This window comes from Lissotriton helveticus, chromosome 9 (genome assembly GCF_964261635.1).
Source record: "Lissotriton helveticus chromosome 9, aLisHel1.1, whole genome shotgun sequence".
Lineage (NCBI taxonomy): Eukaryota > Metazoa > Chordata > Amphibia > Caudata > Salamandridae > Lissotriton > Lissotriton helveticus.
In genome coordinates, this window is record NC_136070.1 from 1,160,142,343 (window position 1) to 1,160,161,894 (window position 19,552).

General features: G+C 45.9%; 1 protein-coding gene across 1 annotated transcript in view; it reads left to right on the top strand.

The window, feature by feature from the left end:
* Positions 1–19,552, top strand: part of WNK2 (WNK lysine deficient protein kinase 2) — a 581,173-nt gene that overhangs the window by 204,709 nt on the left and 356,912 nt on the right. The window contains exon 5 of the mRNA XM_078661612.1: positions 3,190–3,347. Within this exon, the coding sequence (XP_078517738.1) occupies positions 3,190–3,347 (158 nt within the window). The remainder of the gene's footprint in view (positions 1–3,189; positions 3,348–19,552) is intronic.

A 19,552-nucleotide genomic window follows, 5' to 3' on the forward strand; every position in this document is an offset into this window, starting at 1 on the left:
GCTAGAAGGGATAATATCCTACAATACCCACAGTTCTATATGGCAGTTCGCAGTCAGAAAAGCGAAGGTAGAAAGATAACCAACTTCCAGTTCGGAAATTAACAATTAAGCGATGTGTAAAGTGAACGAAAACAAACTATAAAAATAAAGGGGGGGGGGTTAAGTAACTTGCGTGCCCCCATAGCGATGAGCTGCTTTCTCTGGTGCCAGTCCCAGCTTCCATCAGGATCGTGAGTCTTGTGTCCCGTTGCCCAGATCTTCCATCTTGCCAGGCATTTCTTTCACTAGCTCCCGGATTGCGGTTTCCAGAGGATGCAATGAGTGTCCGTCCGCCTCTTCCTCTGCTCCTGACGTTCTGCCTTCCGATTCTTCGTCCTCCTCTGAGGTCTTATGGTTGGCCATGCCTGTGAACCCAGTTCCAGAAGCTGTCGCTACATTTTCCACTGAGGATGTCGATTTCTGTCTCCTGCGTCCTGAGATACCGGTTCCTGGATACGGTGTGGACTGCATACGCAGCCTTGTTCTTGGCTGTTTGAGTCTTGGGGGGGCTGCCTCTGAATTTCGCGGCTGCCATCTCATCCCTTATCCGGCGACCTTCTTCTGCAGCCCCACGGAGTATAGGACGTTCCTCAAGCCACTGCCAGGCCTCTTCCGGTCAGTTGAAGAAATGTGATTTGCCCTCAAACATTACCTTCAATTTTGCCGGGAACAGCAACATGTACGACATGCGTAAGTCTCTCAGTTTTGCTTTAACCGTGTCGAAGGAACGTCGCTGTTTCTGGACCTCCTGGCTGTAGTCCGGGAAGATCATTATGTTTGTGTTTTCAAGCCGTATCTCCCCCAGCTGTCAGGCCTCTCTGAGTATTAGGTCTCTGTCAGCAAAGTTCAGGAATCGCGCAATTACCGGTCTTGGTCTCGCTCCCTCTGGTGGTTTCTATGATAAAACAGTTTGAGAATTGCGCCTGTGGGAACGTCTTCTTCAGCCAAGAATGCAGGAAGGATGGCATGTCCGTCCCCTCAATTCCTTCTCTAAATCCCACGAAGCGGGGATTATTGCGTCGCGCTCTGTTTTCCGCGTCATCCACTTTCCAAAGCAGTTGCCGATGGGAGGTCTGGAGCTCCGCCATGTCTTTCCGCAGTGTGCTGAGGGAGTTCTGGAGCTCCGCCATGTCTTTCAGCAGTGTGCTGAGGGAGTTCTCCGCTTCTCCAATCCTTGTCTCTGCCACGGTCACCCTCTCCGTTAAATTCCGGAAATCCTGACGCAAGAGCAGAACCTCCGAACCCACCTCGCCTATTTTGACCTCAAAGGCCGCTCTCGAGTCTTGAATATCCGATCTGGACGCTTGTATCGCCTCCAATAGCATTTCAGTGTCTGAGCGTGCTCCAGGAGCCACTGATGGGGCCTCCTTCTGTGGACGAACTGTGGCATAATTGTCTAGGGTCTCTTGCCTCGCGGGCTTGAGTATCGGGTCTCTTTTCCCCATCGCACTCTTACGCACGACCTCTGTCTTCTGGATGAGTCCTTCTACTGCGGCACACCAACTGCCTCTAGGTCGAGGGGGGGGGGGGATTTCGGGCCTCTCGCTCCCTCCACGTCCTTCCCCTCCGGCCCTGAATCTCGGAGCTCAGTCCCTCACTCTCTGCACCCCTACCGTGTCACTGAGTGTCGACGTGTGCTGGCAATTCCCAGGGGTGCCTAGGTGTTCAGCCGCCTCATGTGGGTCCAGTTACGCCTTTAATGTCTTCGTCGACACCCCCAGTGGTTACCGCTGTAGTCCCTGGACAGGCCAGCTCAGCGGGAGGGGGCAGCCGGTCCCCGTGTCATACCAGGAGCACCCTTGCGTGAGCATCCACTAAGGCCTCTAGGCCTCCCCCTGTGCACCACTGCTGCCCAACCAGACCGAAGCCCTCAGGGGTGTGTCTGCTATGATACAGTGCAGCCTGTGGAGGTCCCGGGGCTCTGTCAGTCTCACCCTCCGGCTCATGAGGCCTTTCGGAGGCGAGCGTTGTCTGTCTTTCCCTCTCTTGTGTCCCGTTTCCCTCCAGGAACCAGACCGATGTCGGGGCCCGACGTGCAGTATTTTAGGTAAGACTGGCCCCTCGCCTCCAAGGTACTCCGCCGTCGTCGAGAGGGTGGTTCGCAGTGGTTCCCAGGCGTGCCGCAGTGCTTCTTCAGATCCCCCGCCGTCACCACTCCCTCAACGTCGGCAAGTGGGGACTGGAGTCGAGCCTTTCAGCACTGCTGGATCCCCATCGCACCTCCGGGCGCCATCTTGGTGCAGGTCATCTCGTGTTGCTCGTTCACTTCAGGGGGGGCAGTCTCTAGGGTCCGCTCAGGGTACACAGGCTCTTCGCTGTGCCTCCCACACTTGGAAGCCTTAAGCGGTGCGGCGAGGGTTCGGTCGGCTCTGTGCCCAATTCATCTCAGCACTGACGTCTGCCATCTTGGTGCAGTCGGGCATATGAGCGGGGGATTCCGGATCGATTTTCTCTGCCGGAGGACAGAAGTTCCGCTAGTTTCTCGTCCCTACCCGGTGTAGGGCATCTTCGGGCTCACTACCGTCAGTTTGGGATAGTGGCACATATGTAGTCGGATCTGGAAGCAACGCATCGGGAGCTCCGCAGTAGTACGTCCTAACCGGCCATGCTGTTGGCCACGCCCTGCAATCATTACACTTTTTATCACATTTATTTGTAATTTATTCATACAAAAAAACCTTATTTTAAAAAAAATTTCACTGCAGACCCAATTGTTCATTTAACACCAAAATTAATTAATTGCTAGAGATACCAGCGGTCTGACATGCTAATCGTTTTCATTACAGGAATAACCCTTTAGTATCCCTAGTAATCACATTCGGCCAACGGGTCATCACCAAACTTCAGCACGCCTGGCAGCAACACTGCTCCTGCTGAAAGGCCATACCTGAAAACAAATTCAATACACCTGGAAGTTGTGGCAAACCAGTGGCTCTGGCTTATTACTGCATATACAAACCAGACCTACTGAATTTGCCAATGTTTCTTTTTCCTACACCCAGTTTTAACTTGAAAATTTTATTTATATTGCGTTTACCACCCTTAACGAGGTGCTGAATCGCTTATGGTGTACTGATTGTCACAATTAAAATGTTGGAATAATTCACTGACTTTGTTCACTAGACTCTAAACTTTGTTCCTTGCATCCAGGTACTCCGGAGTTCATGGCCCCAGAGATGTATGAAGAGCACTATGATGAATCTGTGGATGTATATGCCTTTGGAATGTGCATGTTGGAAATGGCTACCTCAGAATACCCATACTCAGAATGCCAGAATGCTGCTCAAATTTATCGCAAAGTTACAAGTGTGAGTATTTGGAGATCTGCTGTTGTCAATAATTTGTTTTATTTTGTACGTGATCTATACTTTGAGCTCTGTAACACTTCTTATTTATGCTTAAGAGGTGGAATTTATTTTATGATTTCGAGATACATTACATTCCCCATAATTATTGATATAATTTAATTCTGCAAATCTGATTTGGTTTGTTTCGTAACACTTTTTCATACCAGCACACACGGTGCCATGCAAAGACAAAAACATGTAAGATAACTATCTCAATTTGTTAATGATTTGTGATTCATGTAGTGAACATAATTCAGCATAACAATTTATCTTTGTTTTCCTATTAAAGTTCCTAATCAATATGCATCCGTTCGGTAAGTGTGTGCAATTTTACCCAAGGCACTCCTATATCATTTGTGAAATTATACTATTCTTTTGTTACCCTCTGGTGGATCGGAAGGCAAAATGTCATGACCATAAAAAGTAATTGAATTGAGGGCTATATCATATCAACTAAAATGCCGCATGCGATATCATTAAAAAGAGTAATGTTCATCCTCTTGTGCAGAACGATTACAAATGAAGAAACTTCGCATTTATCAACCAAACAGAATAGAGCAACAGCAATGGTCATCTCTAGCTAAAGATTTTAATCTTTGTGTACATTTGTCTTTGCGCACCAATTCTGGTTAAGCCACTGTTCTTCTAAATCCACATGAGAGGCAGGTAAGTAACAAGTGTGTAGTAAAGAACCACTACATTTAAGAGTTCCAAGTACCAATTTATTCAGTGATAAATAACAGGTGCTCCCAGCTTGGCGGCAGACTCTCACACTTCAACATTCTATCGCGCACTCCCAAGGGCAGAGTGGGCTGTACCAAGTAAGGAGAGGGGAGAGGGGTGGGTGAAGGGAAAGGAGAGGTTACAACACACCTTCCCCCTTAAGGAGAAAAGAAAACTGAGAGTATGCGAGAGGAGGGGAAACGGGGAGGCGAGAGGTAGGAGGAGAGGAGGCAAGGAGGCAGGGAAAAAAAAGAGGGGGAGTAAAAAGAAAGGAAGATGGAAACTGGATCAACGGAAACATGTGGATTGCAAACAGAGAAGCAATCAATTAACCTCAGAGAAGGAAGAAATTTTAGCTGTAACCAAGAAACATTAAACAACAGACTATGGTGCCATCTCTTGACCTCAGTCTAGGATTGACAATGGCTGGTATTGAGCAATGAGTTCCCTTGGTCAGATAGGTCTCGCACAGAGTCCTGACCTTTCTCGCAGAAGCTGAACATCCTTTTATTTTTATTTTTTTTTCAATGGATGTTGGCGGTTATGCCGATCCTTAGGGGTCCTCTTTTACCTCCTCGCCGTTGCACTTCTGATAATTGCGGGGTAGGTCTGGTGACATAGGCACCAGGCAGAAAAGGATGCCACCTATCTTTCCTCCTAGGATCCTGTTGGCGTGAACAAGTTTACAGTTTCTTCCAAATTGAAATTGAGAAGAGTCCACTTCTATTCTGGGTCCTGAAACTCGTACTTTCTCCTAATCTCATAGAGTGGACCATTTTTCTCTTCAGAACTTTTAATAGGAAGTCTTTTCGTACTTTCTGCATTTCCGTACTCTTTCTTGAATTCCAGCAAATTAGTGTCCACTTCTCCTTCCTGTTCATAATAGACTTCATACTCCTCCATCGCCTTGGTCCAGGACTCGGACGGTGTGGAACTTTGCCACGCTTCTTTACGTTAGAATTGGTTCCTTTTAACTTTTGCCGCTCATTGGCTGTCGTACTTATGCATGCTCCATTACTTTCGATAGTTTCTTTTCCTCCAACTCTACCTTTACTGCCTTCTCTCTCCCGTTTCTTGCGTACTTCTCTTTCATCCACCCAACCTTGTACAGTCTCTAGTTTTTTCTTTATTTTGTCCTTGGCTACTTCCTTTACACTCACTTCGTTTCTTGCTGCTCCTTCCAAAACTACAGACCCCTTAGTTTGTGGCTCACTAGCTTTCTGTACTTCACTCTTTGTTCCCTGCATGCTTTTGATCTGTGCCTGCTCACTCACGTGTTCTTTTCTTCTACCATAACCTGAAACTCTCCATTTCTTATTATCCTTTCCCCCTTGCGTGGTGGGTACACATTCCGTTAAATGTATGGTACACCAAGTATTACTTCCCTTGTGTATTGACTCCATAGCTTTGTACACTTTTACATTGATGTCCTCCCCTGTATATGTTTTTAGGGATGTTTTTGCCTCTTTAAATACTTCTCCATATTTTTTAGTTACTTCTCTATTCCCTACGCTCTTGCTTACCGAACTATAACGTGATCCTGAGTCAGAGATCATATCTGTCTTTACTCCGCCTTGGAAGATGGTAACCACTGGGTTTGTTTTATTAGCATTATCTTCCTCTTTGTTCACCTTTCTTTCCTTAATCTCGTCATTCCTTTGTTCCTTTACCAACGCGACTTGTTTTTTGTAATCATCCAACCCACTCAAATTGTCCTCATAACAATTTCTGTCTGACTCTTCCGTCACTATTTTTTTTATTGCGTGGTACCTTTTCCCTCCTCCGGTTCCTAAACTGTGGAGCCATATTTCTGCTTTTCCCCCTGGTAAAAGAGATACTTTCTCCTCCTCAAAAACTGTTATGTACCTCTCAACATTTACCTTCCACTCATCCCCTTCTGCGGTGATTTTTATATCTCTCTCCCTAAACTGCACTGGTGACGGAAAATTGTATATCTGGGCCCACTCCATGTCAAACGCGCAGCTGCGCTCGGGAAAATCACTTGCAGTTGTGAGCTCTGCCTTAAAACAGAGAGATGGAAGTACGTGTGCCCTTCGTAGGATTCACTTTCGCCCTCAGATGGTTAAATAATATGCGCATGCCGTCACCACAGGGATTCTTTCTTTGAAGGTCACGTCTCCTTTTTTTACTTACAATTACCCAGCTAGGCTCCCTGAAATCACTGAATGTACCTTGCTCACTCCGTCTGTGGGTTTTGTGACTCTTATAAATTCACAGTCACTGATGCTCTCAATGGTGCTGCCTCCAAACTGTGTTAACTCCGTCACAAGGATTCCTAGCACTCTCTGCCCCTCAGAGGGTTTTCTCACTCTGCTACTGCTTGCTGCTACTGTCCAGTTTAAAGTGTGGAAGCCCTGTGACTTGACACACCCTCCGTTCCTCTGAAATTTCCGCAAATCGCTTCCAAGCGCTTCCTCAGTTATGCATCTCCACACGCTGCTTCTACACGCTGCTGCTGTTTAGTTTTCTTACCCAGAACCCTGCGATTACCTCACTCCTGAAATCTCCACACAACGCCTCCATGCACTGCCACTATTTCGAAACTTCCTCACGCTGGTTCATCGCGCTGAATGCGGTTTCATTTACTTTCAGGTATTACCTCACGCAGCCTCTACGCGCTGTTTCGGTTAATTTTACCTCACAGAATCCTGAAGTTTTCCTTAGCAATCTCCTCACACAGCTTCCTTACGCTGCCTCAATGCCTGTGGCTTCAGGGGTTCTAAGACGTGTCACACCTCTCAAGACACTGCTTCAGTAAACTTCATTTCTTTATCATTTATTTATTCTTCGTTTTTTTTTTTTTCTGTTAGCGGGAACCCAGGTTAGCTACACCACTTGTTCCTCTGCTCTTTTCTCGTACAGCTTCACAACACTGCCTCCGTTCCGTTTCACACGTGGCATCAGGGGTCAAGCTTCCTCCCTGATCTTTTCAGATATTTCAAACAGCTGGAGAGCGCTGCCTCAGTGAATTTTCGATCATGGGAACCCAGGTTCGACACACTCCCTGTTCCTCTGCTCTTTCCTCACGCAGTCACAACTCACAGCCACCGTTCAGGTTAATGTGTTGACTGCTCACTATGTTCCGCTCACCGCTCCTAACCGTGTTTCACTGGCTCACTGTAAATTTGAGTCATCCAGATAGGATCACCTTTGATTAAACTTCTTCACCACAATATAAGCACGAGCTCATACTTCTCAGAAACCATTTTTCACACATCCCCGATGTTGCTGCCTCAATATAATTTCAATCACGGAGACAAAGGTTCGCTGCACTCTTTGTTCCTCATATGTCACCTCACACTGCTGCTGCACGCTGTTTCAAAGCGCTACCTCAATTCCTTTTCGCGCTTTTCAACAGGGATTGACTGCTTTCCCTGATCTTCACCGTCACTTCATACAGCTCACGTTGCTGCCTCACTTTAATTACAATAACGGAGACAAAGGTTCGCTGCACTCTTTGTTCCTCATATATCACCTCACACAGCTGCTGCGCGCTGTTTCAAAGCGCCACCTCAGTTCCTTTTCGCGCTTTTCAACAGGGATTGACTGCCTTCCCTGATCTTCACCGTCACTTCATACAGCTCACGTTGCTGCCTCAATTTAATTACAATCACGGAGACAAAGGTTCGTGAGTCCCGCTCCTATGCTGTCACTCTCTCTTGTCTCTATCTCCGAACACTCTGCCTCAGATCAGTGACGGTAATGCTGCTATTTGCTTGCTCCACGCACTTCACCTCACGCAGCTTCTTAGGCTCACCTCGTTAACTGGTGGGAATCCATCTGCATCCGACAAGAGTCTTCCTCCTCTGCACCGATGCAATGCACAGGAACGCCAGCGATTACTTAAGTATTTCTTCACCTTCCTTCCTTTGATCCTGTATTCAACCAGGAAGCACTTGGGCTGCGAAGTCCTATTTCTTCTTTCACGGTTGCCGGGCAGGGACTTCCCGTCTACACCCTGCGGCTACACGGAACAAGACCAGCTGGGTTGTCTCCCTCACAAGTGTACTGCTTCTCACGGCCCACACCTCTGTCCTCACAAACCACGGAGGGGACACAGCAAGGTGCAAAAGGGCGCTCAGTCCCAGGAATGAAATCAATTTCCACGTTGTTCGCCGGTGCTGACCCTTCAACAGTTTCACTCTTGCCTGATTCCTTGCGCCTTCACCTCTGGGCTACAGAGTCCTCTGTCTATCTCTCATTTGCAGAACAGGAACTTCCTGTAGTCGATCTTGCGGTTCCTTAACGCAAGAACACTGTTCCTTTCTCTCCCAATAGTGTACTGCCTCTCCCTCCGTGAAAGGCAAACACCGCACAGTGCCTTATCTAAACTTTTGCAGGGGAGATTTATTCCGCTGACATGTTCTTATCTTCACTGCTCCACCTCATCGTCAGCTTTCACTGTTGTGGGAAATCCGTGTTCCGCTGCCGGACCATTCATTCACCATAATGCTGCTTCCTCCACCGCGGAACGCTCCCAGGGAGCACTGGTTACCAGATCCACAGACCTAATTCAGACCTCAATTGAGAGAGGGACGTTCCTCTGCTCCACACGGCACCCTCTCACCTTCACCGAGGCTTCACACACGACTTCCTTTTCTTTCCGTAGTCGAGAATGTCACATCCCCCCACGGGAACACCTCGATGATACCGCCTGGGTTACCGGTTTGTCTGTTGTCCTGTGATCATCAATATCGACTGGTGAGTACTTCATTTGAATTCTAAAATTCCGCACAAGCATCAACTTTTCCAGGGGGAAAACACCCAACTGACCCTGGCTCAGCTCCTCGTCCTCGTCGCCAAGAAATGTAGTAAAGAACCACTACATTTAAGAGTTCCAAGTACCAATTTATTCAGTGATAAATAACAGGTGCTCCCAGCTTGGCGGCAGACTCTCACACTTCAACATTCTATCGCGCACTCCCAAGGGCAGAGTGGGCTGTACCAAGTAAGGAGAGGGGAGAGGGGTGGGTGAAGGGAAAGGAGAGGTTACAACAAAGTGTTCTGGAATCAACAGAAGCTTTAACCACGTGTACTGATTTTCTGTTTCAAGCATAAAAATTGACAGTCAGAACCCAAAGCATGTTCTGTGGCAGCTAGTTACAACAGAGGCTAATAAAGGAGGTTTGGACGAGGAAGAACCCTTTGAGAGTTCTTGAATATCTCACAGAATCAGAAAAAACACCGGTAGAGGTGTGCCTCTTTTTAACCAGTGAAATTGCCAAAGAAATACAACTAGTTCTTTAATGAGTTTAACATTGATATTATGCTGGTTGATCCACATTGCAGGAATTTCGCAAATGGAAACTTTTGGACGATAAAACAATGCATACCTTAAATATAACACATGCTACTTTCAATCTTTGATACCCTCACTTTGAATTTTTGTTTTAATCTGATGCTAAATTGAGTCCACTTGGTGTATTTGTGCATTTCTAATGGAATGCGACATTCTGTTCTTTTTGAGCAATGACAGAGACAAACCTTCACATACTTGGTAAGTGCAAGCATTTTAAGATTTGAAGTGTTTGGCGCTTATGCCATTATTGGCCAACATTTTTATATTCCAGATTTACTTAAAGGGCTTTGGGCCTGACTCCGTCTGCTATTGGCTTCTCTTCTAAGACCTTTCAGGCACTGGCTTGGGACATTGTCAGTCACACTGTGGCTCAGCCCAAAGGAGTATTTCAGTCTCACCATATATTTGGTGTGACCACTCACCTTCGTTACAATGCGTGAGGGACGGTCAGTTTTTCCCAATTGCACTGGCAAACGCATCTGAAAAATGGATTCGACAAACTGTCTTTTGTAGCGTTCATTTTTGTTATTCTTTTGTCTGTGTACGTGCCACAATAAACAAACAAGTACTGACACAGCCTATAACAATGTCAAGCTAATCTGCTGTTACAAAACCCATAAAGCTTTACTACATCAAAATTACTTATTCTGACGTTACAACATTGCTTGTGCGTTCATTGTTTTCTTTAGATTTGGAAAACAAGCACCTGAGATGCTAAATGGACTACCCTGAATTACATTCATAGGTGATTCATCAGCGTATGTCTGTAAACAAGGTTTCACATTTGTGTAAAAACTTTTAAAATAAACTTTTATTAGGATATTTTTTTAGAAAATTGACTGCTAGATTATCTCTGTATTTGAAAATGACTTCTGCCACATCCTTCAAATAAAAAAATCATGTGGGTAAAAATGTTCACAATCTAAAGTTGGAATTCAACTCCATCGTAAATGCGAATGTGACTTCCTTCCTCCTCTGGATGCTTAAGGGAAGTTATTCTAGCTCACCTTTTCCCCGAGGGTTAATTAAGTGGTTTAAAGCCGTTCGTTTGAATCCAACAACGTTTTCTTCAGTATTCTAAGGCTGGCCCCTTCTTCTTTGGCATCTACTGAGATAACAACATGCTGCAGAATCCCTAATGAGAGATCATTGACGTCCAGCATTACCTAGTGTCAGGAATTCTAGAATCCATAATCTCACTGTGTCACAACTAGGATCAAATGGATGCAATCATGTTTGACAGACCTATCAGTACAAACGTACTATGGGCAGTTTTTAAAGCTATGGCAGATCGGCCACTTGTGGCTGGGGAGGTGCAGGTGCAGGTGAGGTGGAGTCAGAGAGGGCACAGAACACCACTGCCGGGGCAAGGTGGGAAGAATTGTAAGAAGTTGCACTTCAAGGTCAGTATGAACCGGGCAAATAACACCAGTCATGTTTCACCTTCCCTGACACCAGCAGACGGTGCCCTCTCTTCTCTAATCACCCAGGTTGCACCATGTTCAGTCCCTGTAATTTTTTAGATTATTTCCCCCCCCTTTAGGTTCTCTTGGGTGGTTAGGGCAGCTTAGAATTACCTTCCATTTGCAGAGGCGAAGCATTGCTTATCACCTAACAAAGAAATCTTGCTCAAATACAGACTCTACAAATTGTCTTGCCACCCAGCATATCTACTATTGCGGTGCACATGTATATTCGATTCCAAGACTATAACTTGGTCATCTGGGAGCTAATCACTGCCTTTCAATTTCCATACTTTGGTGATCCTGCTTATTAGAACTTATGTTAAAATTTGAGTATCAGGCAAAGTTCTTGGAAAAAAGAATCACCAAGGCTCAGAATTCATCTAAAGAACTTTTTAAAGTAGTGAAATCCCTAACCACTGTAACACATGATCACTCTCCATCCGAGGCCTCGAAGGAAAAATCAATGCACAAGCCACCTATTTTCATAAAAAGGTCTCTGATATCTATAGCTCCCTCCATGCTAAGTTGGATAATACGACAAGCCAAGAAAGTGATCAGGCGCTGACCTCCTCCATCCTTGCGCTAACCCAATTTCCACTTTTGAATAAGGACATTGTTCAAATGCTCATGGGGAAGATTAGATCAGGCTCTCCTTTAGACTCGGCCTCTCCCACACACTTGCAAAGGCCATGGAGGTTCTTTTGCCATCAATAGTGGATACTCTGAATCTTTCGCTACAGACAGGCAAAGTTCCTAAAGCCTGGAAACATGCAATAATGAAACCTTTATTTAAAAAAACGAATCAAGACTCTGCTTTCCCAGAGAATGTTCAACCCATTTCACTCCTTCCATTTGGTGGTAAATGTTTTGAGAAACATGTAAATAGGATCCTGTCTGAATTTCTGGAAGACCACCTTCGGCTTCGCCCACACAGATGGGGTTCAGGGCACAGCACGGAATCTGCATTGTTAGCAATTTCTGAAGAATTAAAAATGACCCTAGATCAAGGGGGATCAGCCGCGATACTACTTTTAGATTTAAATGTGGCTTTTGGCACGGTTGACTACGGCGTTCTATCTAACAGACTTTGGGAAATCTGAATCCAGGGCACAGCACGGGAGTGGTTAGGGTCCTTCCTGGAGGAAAGATCTTTCCAAGTCATGGAAACCAACCGCTTCTCAGACAAAATGCCGCTGACATGCGGGGTGCCACAGGGCTCATTACTTAGCCCCACATTGTTCAACATTTATATGCGGCCATTGGCCAAAATAGTTCAGGAGTATGGCATCTCTGTGCTATCATACGCTGACAATACGCAGTTGGTGGTGTAACTTGATTCTAGGATCAAAGCTGAATCGGATCAGCTGGCGCCATGTCTGGAAAGTGTGGTGAAATGAATGACTGGGAGCTGTCTGAAATTGAACAGGGACAAAACTAAACTGATGGTTCTTGGAAACTCAGAAATCCCCTGGCCTCTAACTAGATGGCCAAGCTGCTTAGGGATCGCACCAGTCCAGAGTAATGCATTAAGAAATCTCAGATTTTAGATGGAATAGGAGAGGACTATGGAGACTCAAGCAAAATAAGTGGCAAGTACTTGCTTTGGGTTGCTCAGAATGCTCTGCAAGATCCTTGAGCTCATCCTCTTACAGCTAAGAAAGCTGGTTCTACATGCTCTAGTTACATCACGCTTGGATTATGGTAACTTCCCATTTCTGGGCGCACATTAATGTCATCAAGATATTACAGGTCATGCAGAATGCTGCGGTAAGACTTCTGTGTAAGATCCCCTTTCAGGAACCAGTGGGAAAGCATCGAAGAACTCTACATTGGCTCCAGATTAAGTTTAGAGTTACAATTAACCCCTTGCATGCTGCGCACATTTCTGCCCTGTATGGGTGATTTGAATAGTGGGTGGGATTCGAACGCCCTCGGCCGTCCTCCGCACATGCCCACCGTGACGTTGGACAGCTGGGGGCCATCCAAAGCATGCAAGAGGTTAAAGCACTCTGCCAAACGCATAGTCATAAATAACAAGGGACCCTGCAAAATCGGAAAGCTGGTGGGCCTATATCTCCCCAACAGACCTCTTCGATCTGGCACTGAGCACCTATTAAATACAACCAGAATAAAAAGAGCCAGATGGGTTGGAAGATCTTTTTTCCCATCTAGCATCCAAGCTATGGAATTCAGTAACTCAGATCCCTAGTCACAGACTCTCCCTTCAGAAAAAATGTGAAGACTTGGTTGTTCCACCAGTTCTGCTAATCTCCTCTCTTGCAGTCTCTACCTATTTTATGCCTAGCGCTGGGAAGCCTTTGGACAGCCATGCACTCTACAAATCCATATAACATAACTCTTGGGGCATTCTGACTTGTATATAACAGGGTATGTGAGGTTTACAATACAGTTCTTACCTCAAATGACATTACAATGCAAGACATTGCAACGAATGCAAGTAAAACAAAGGCCCCTTTTCAGCACTTTAAGAATACACAACTTCAAAACACAGGTAAGTGTTTTAAGTTAATATTTAAGAAAAATAAGGGGAATTGTGGGGTCCAAGTAATTTTAAGGGCTATGGGATGGATAAGAGTATAGGTCGGGGTACATCTTTTAGGCCTTGAAGCTGGAATAGGGGTTTGTAAGGGTTTTTAGGGTTCCAGTATGGGAAAGTGAAGACATTACTAACAGTTATAGGGTTCAAGGTTGGTTAAGGGTATGGATAGGTAAGTGATTTTAGGGTTCAGCTAAGAGTGTGGGGTTTTAAAGTTTTTTTCTAGGGTTTTTATGGTTCAGGGACAGGTAAGGATTAGTGGGTTTTTAGGCTTGAGGGTTGAGTAAGGTTATAGGGTGGTGAGCGTTTATTAGGGTTTTTAGGTTTCAGAGGCCGGGAAGGATTAGTAACTCGTTTTTAGGGTTAAGTTGGGGACAGGTTTTCCCATTTGCAGAATTATCAGATCCACCTTGAGCCTCCATGCAGCCCTAGTGTAAAATTGCGGCAGATCCACGGCTTCGGTCATAAATAAAAAAGAATTAAATCCACTCATTGACCCACTCAGTCGTACACCTAGTCACAGCCACTGACACCCACATACAGACCTACACACCTACTCTCACACCCTGTCACAGACCCGCACAGACACAGAGCCACACACTGACACACCCACTTGCAGACCCACTCATACCCACTCTCATACCTGCTCTCATTCCCACTCACACACTCATGCACCCATTCACAGATCCACTCACTCACACACCCACTCATAGGCCCACACAGGCCAACTTTCCCACCCACTGACAGGCCCACTTTCCCACCCACTGACTGGCCCACTCTCACACCCACTGACTGGCCCACTCTCACACCCACTGACTGGCCCACTCTCACACCCACTGACTGACTGGCCCACTCTCACACCCACTGACTGACTGGCCCACTCTCACACCCACTGACTGACTGGCCCACTCTCACACCCACTGACTGACTGGCCCACTCTCACACCCACTGACTGACTGGCCCACTCTCACACCCACTGACTGGCCCACTCTCACACCCACTGACTGGCCCACTCTCACACCCACTGACTGACTGGCCCACTCTCACACCCACTGACTGACTGGCCCACTCTCACACCCACTGACTGACTGGCCCACTCTCACACCCACTGACTGACTGGCCCACTCTCACACCCACTGACTGACTGGCCCAATCTCACACCCACTGACTGACTGGCCCACTCTCACACCCACTGACTGACTGGCCCACTCTCACACCCACTGACTGACTGGCCCACTCTCACACCCACTGACTGACTGGCCCACTCTCACACCCACTGACTGACTGGCCCACTCTCACACCCACTGACTGACTGGCCCACTCTCACACCCACTGACTGACTGGCCCACTCTCACACCCACTGACTGACTGGCCCACTCTCACACCCACTGACTGACTGGCCCACTCTCACACCCACTGACTGACTGGCCCACTCTCACACCCACTGACTGACTGGCCCACTCTCACACCCACTGACTGACTGGCCCACTCTCACACCCACTGACTGACTGGCCCACTCTCACACCCACTGACTGACTGGCCCACTCACACACCCACTGACTGGCCCACTCACACACCCACTGACTGGCCCACTCACACACCCACAGACACACACACACACACACACACTCACTGACTGACTGGCCCACACACACACACTCACTGACTGACTGGCCCACTCACACACCCACTGACTGGCCCACTCACACTCCCTCTGACGGACCCACCCACACTCATGCAGCCACTTAGAGATCAGCTCAAACACACACCCACAGACCCACTCAAATACTAACACACCCTATCACACAGCCACTCGCCCACCCACCCACCTTCCCCTGCACCCAGCCACATATCGATTCACAGACCCATACACACACTCATGCGCCCACATACAGGTCCACCCACTCAGATGCTCACACATGCAATCAGTCACTCCACTCATACACCCACTGACAAACTCATGCATCCACTTACAGACCAGCTCAGACACTCATGCACTCACAGACCCGCACAAATACTCACACACCCACATACATTCTCGTTCCTGCAACCACTCGAAGTTGTGGCCACCATTTTAGATAACCGGGAACAGTTGCCAGAATCGGTTCTTTTTATGATTCAAATCCGTTTATTCACGTTTTCATATCCGATATAGCAGCAAAAAGAGCATTGCAGCACTCTGTGTATGGCATATACAGTGTCATTAACACAGTCCCTCCAACAAAACCTCCATCCCTCACCCCACCCCCTTAGTACTCAAAGAAGGAAAAGACTATAGTTGCTACACAGGAGACCTTTGTACAATTTGCCTAAATACCATTCATCAATGGCCTGTTCTCTTTAAAGATTGTATAAATCTTTGTTTTTTTGTGTTTTGGTAGAGGCTTATGTTTAATGTTTGTACTTGTGAGTTTAGGATTAGGTTTTGACTACTGTGGCTCCAATAAGATGATCATTCAGAAGCATCAGGCTCTCCGAAATTCAGCATCAGACTGTAGTAAAGCCCTCAAGAAAGACTTATTGACACCAGTTTTGGAAGATTGCACCAGCATCCATGATAGGCCAGGTTAAAATCCAAAGCATTGACACTAGTCCCCCTGACTTCCTGAAGAACAAATGGTTTGCAATCTTGCAGGAGCTCTTTGCTGTGAAGGCACCAGTAGATCCAAGAATGAGAAAGCTCACGCAGGAGGTGCCTCATGTTTTTTATGAGGTTGCTCATTCTGGAGGACACCGCCACAACAATGCGAGTAAACACTGTGAGCATTCACAAGGCTCTTAAATCTGTTGTGAACATCTGTATTCATTCTCTTTGATGCACTGCTCTCTGATGTCAGGTATGGGATAGTTGGCACTGTTTATATGTGCAGAGACCACATCTTTGGCCCATAGGACAAATAACATTTGTATTCTGATCCGCTCTGTCTATGCTTAGAATATTTCTTTGTAGAGCGTGTGCTCCAGAATGAAATTGCTTCTCGGCGCTAGGTCTGATATGCCATGTGTTTGTCATGGTAGTCTGCTGACCAGGTTACTTATCATGCCTCGCCCTGACATGCATGCACTGGATAACCATACGTTGGCTCACAGAATAGGCCATGTCTATTACTAGTAGGCTAATTTCCCGCATTTTGAATGCCATGTTCCGGGCTATGAAGATGGACTAGGGGGTCTACACCTCCTGGATTGTAGACTTTTTCTCTATGAAGACTTTGGAAATGGGAGAACATCTTGTATCACGTTGGGATAATAGACAAATGGATTGTTGAACCCTGATTAATATCTAAGGGACGAAATGCGTTGGTTGGACTGATTGACCTTTGTCTGGAAAAAAGTACCAATGAAATTGGATTTGAACACAATTGCAAGACTCCTGAAGAACTGAATTCAATTGAACTGACTCTATTGGATATTGTAATACATGGAACTTTTCCAGTGCTATAATTGAGTGATACTCATGTTACGTATCCCACTCCTTTTTCAATTGTTGCACTAATGTTTAAATTGAGTGTGGCTCCCAAGCAGTGGGTTACTAAAAGTTAAGCATAATAGTATCTATCACAAGAATAATACACTAGTGCAACACTAGACGGCCCACACTGCTGATGTCAAGCTTCCATATCTATTACTGTTGCATTGAAAGGGTGAGGGGGTAAGACTTCAGCGACATTGAACCCCAGTTGAAGATGTAAGAATTAGGCAGAAGGTGAGACAACAGAGGGCAGTAGTTAGAGGCCAGGGCAGAGCAGTGAGTTTGGGCTGAAGAGAGAGCGAGGTTTTGAGTTTGCTTCTGCATTGAATTAGACAGAGTTTTGTTCAGATGTTTGATTCTCTCTGCTGTGAAATGCTTTTGTGATACTTTAGCAACCTTCGTTCGAGAATGTTTGTTTCCTGTGGTATTTTTAGCCGGGGTTGTGGGTCACTGCAGAGGAATGAATACATTTCTGTGACGTCCTTCATTCGATTAGCGTCGCTCCGCACCCGCCTCTCGGCTGCTAGCCGCAGTGTTGGCGTTTATGAAATATTTATAATACTGCCATACGGATAATAATAATGTACACGTTGAAATTCTATCTTTCAGAGGTTTCAATGACTTATTGCTAATAATAGGCTTTTCTGTCCTTGCACGCGTCTGCTGCGTCACAGCCCAGTCTGAACTAATGGACTCGGCACAAGTGCTTTTAAGACCGCATCAGAAATGTTTTTCTTTCAAGCCCTTTTATGTGCTTGAAAATTTGGGCGGGTGATGGTAAGATACCACAAGCGTGTGGGATATTAAGCATTAAGGCATCCTCAGATTGTTAGTTTAGTTGGTGATCTCCTGTTTTGGTCTCGGCGGAGCCATAATGATTATTGTCCTTTACAAGAAAAAATCAATAGATGACGCAGCAACATTTTTCCACTGGCTCCGAGAACCAAGGTCAGTTTGCCCCGACTTAGTATCTGAACACATGGGCAGACAGCAAATAAAAGTCTGCAAGAGGCTCCTGTTGTGAGAGGTTTTTTACAGATGGTTTGTTTTTTGTACACACGGTTTAAAACAAAAAATACAACGGTAATAACATTCCTATCTGTATTATTATCCTTTTTTTCGTGCACTGGATGCCTTGTAGAATTAGAATAAAAGCTACATTTGCTGATCAAGGTGTTCTGGCGTGCACCCCACAGGGCACATTTTTTTAAATGTAATTTGCCTGGCTGGACTGCCTTCTTTCGAGGTGCTTGAACAGTGTGATTAAAGCTTCTTTCTCGCTAGTTTTCTATCAGTATTGGTGTTACACGCCATTTTAAGTATTTTGGGGGTCGCGGCTAAGGCATATTTTGGGGGGCTCTAAACAGAACAAAATTCAATGTTATCATCCATTTACCGCTAATTAAACCCTGTATGATGCCAAACAATACTAAATTATATTTTACACTTAATCAGAGTCTCAAAACACAATAGAAATATATTGCCAGGACCCCAAAAATCCTTAAGATGGCCTTGGGTAGAGAAACAGTCAGAAACTAATGGATGCAGAGAGGGTGAGAGGTTTAATTAGAGAATCAGACTAGAAAGAGGTCTAATAAAGAAATGGTTCAGTTTCCTAGGGGGGCCCTTGGAAGGTAGGGGCCCTGGACAATTGCTCACTGTGCCCATGCCTTACAAATGTCTGGGTACATGGATAGGACTGAGTTACATTGCAGTTGATGATTCTTTTGGTACAGGTGACGTGGACTCTATAATGGTTCTCTGTTCACACGCTTACTGTATCCACATTGTTGAATACTTAAGGGAAGGATTAGTAGAATATAAGCACATGGTTGCACATTGCCTCCTTTGTTAAAGATTTGACCACTTAGTGAAAAATAAAACCCATTTCCGTTTCAGGATTTTGGAACATGTCGTCAACTCCCTGTTGAAGGCTGCTGGTGACCGCTCCAGACTGGATCACTGTCGCACTCTACTCCGGACCCCTCTGAAGTCCCAGCTGGGCCTCATCAAAGCTTTGCTTAGAGCTGCTGCCCACTTTGTTTATGGTACAAAAAGCTTTGACATTACTCCAGTCATTACAGTGGTTCTCTATTGAAGCCAAATGCATCTAGAAAACTGCCTCTCGTGCCCATATAATCCTTCGCTCCCACCCTCCACAGTACATGGCTGGGAAATTCATCATCTCAGGTGGACAATTCTCTCTCCCCAATACTGGTGTACTTTGATTGCAGACTCCAAACTGCTACGAACAGCATCTTCTGTGGTGGAGGTCCAAGAATATGGAACTACTTCTTCCTCACACCGCGCTCTCCAAACAATCTAAGGAAGTGCATGTTCCATTACCAATTGCACCTTTATTACCCTGAGCTCGCTTACGGTCTAGAGACTCCTTTCAAAGCCACCTTTTAAAGGTCATTCTTAAGGGGAACAACTAGAATCCGAGTGGCTTTGTTTTATATGTTCGACCATGGAAATATTGGGGCTATGCCAATATTGGTATAGCCAAATAAACATTTCCCACAGTATTGCTGTTATCAAGAAGGATAGCAACTGCAAAAATATTGATTATAGAAGGGCAGTTAAAGCCCTTCAAGGTGGCCCTATTTAGGCCTTTTTGAGACTTAA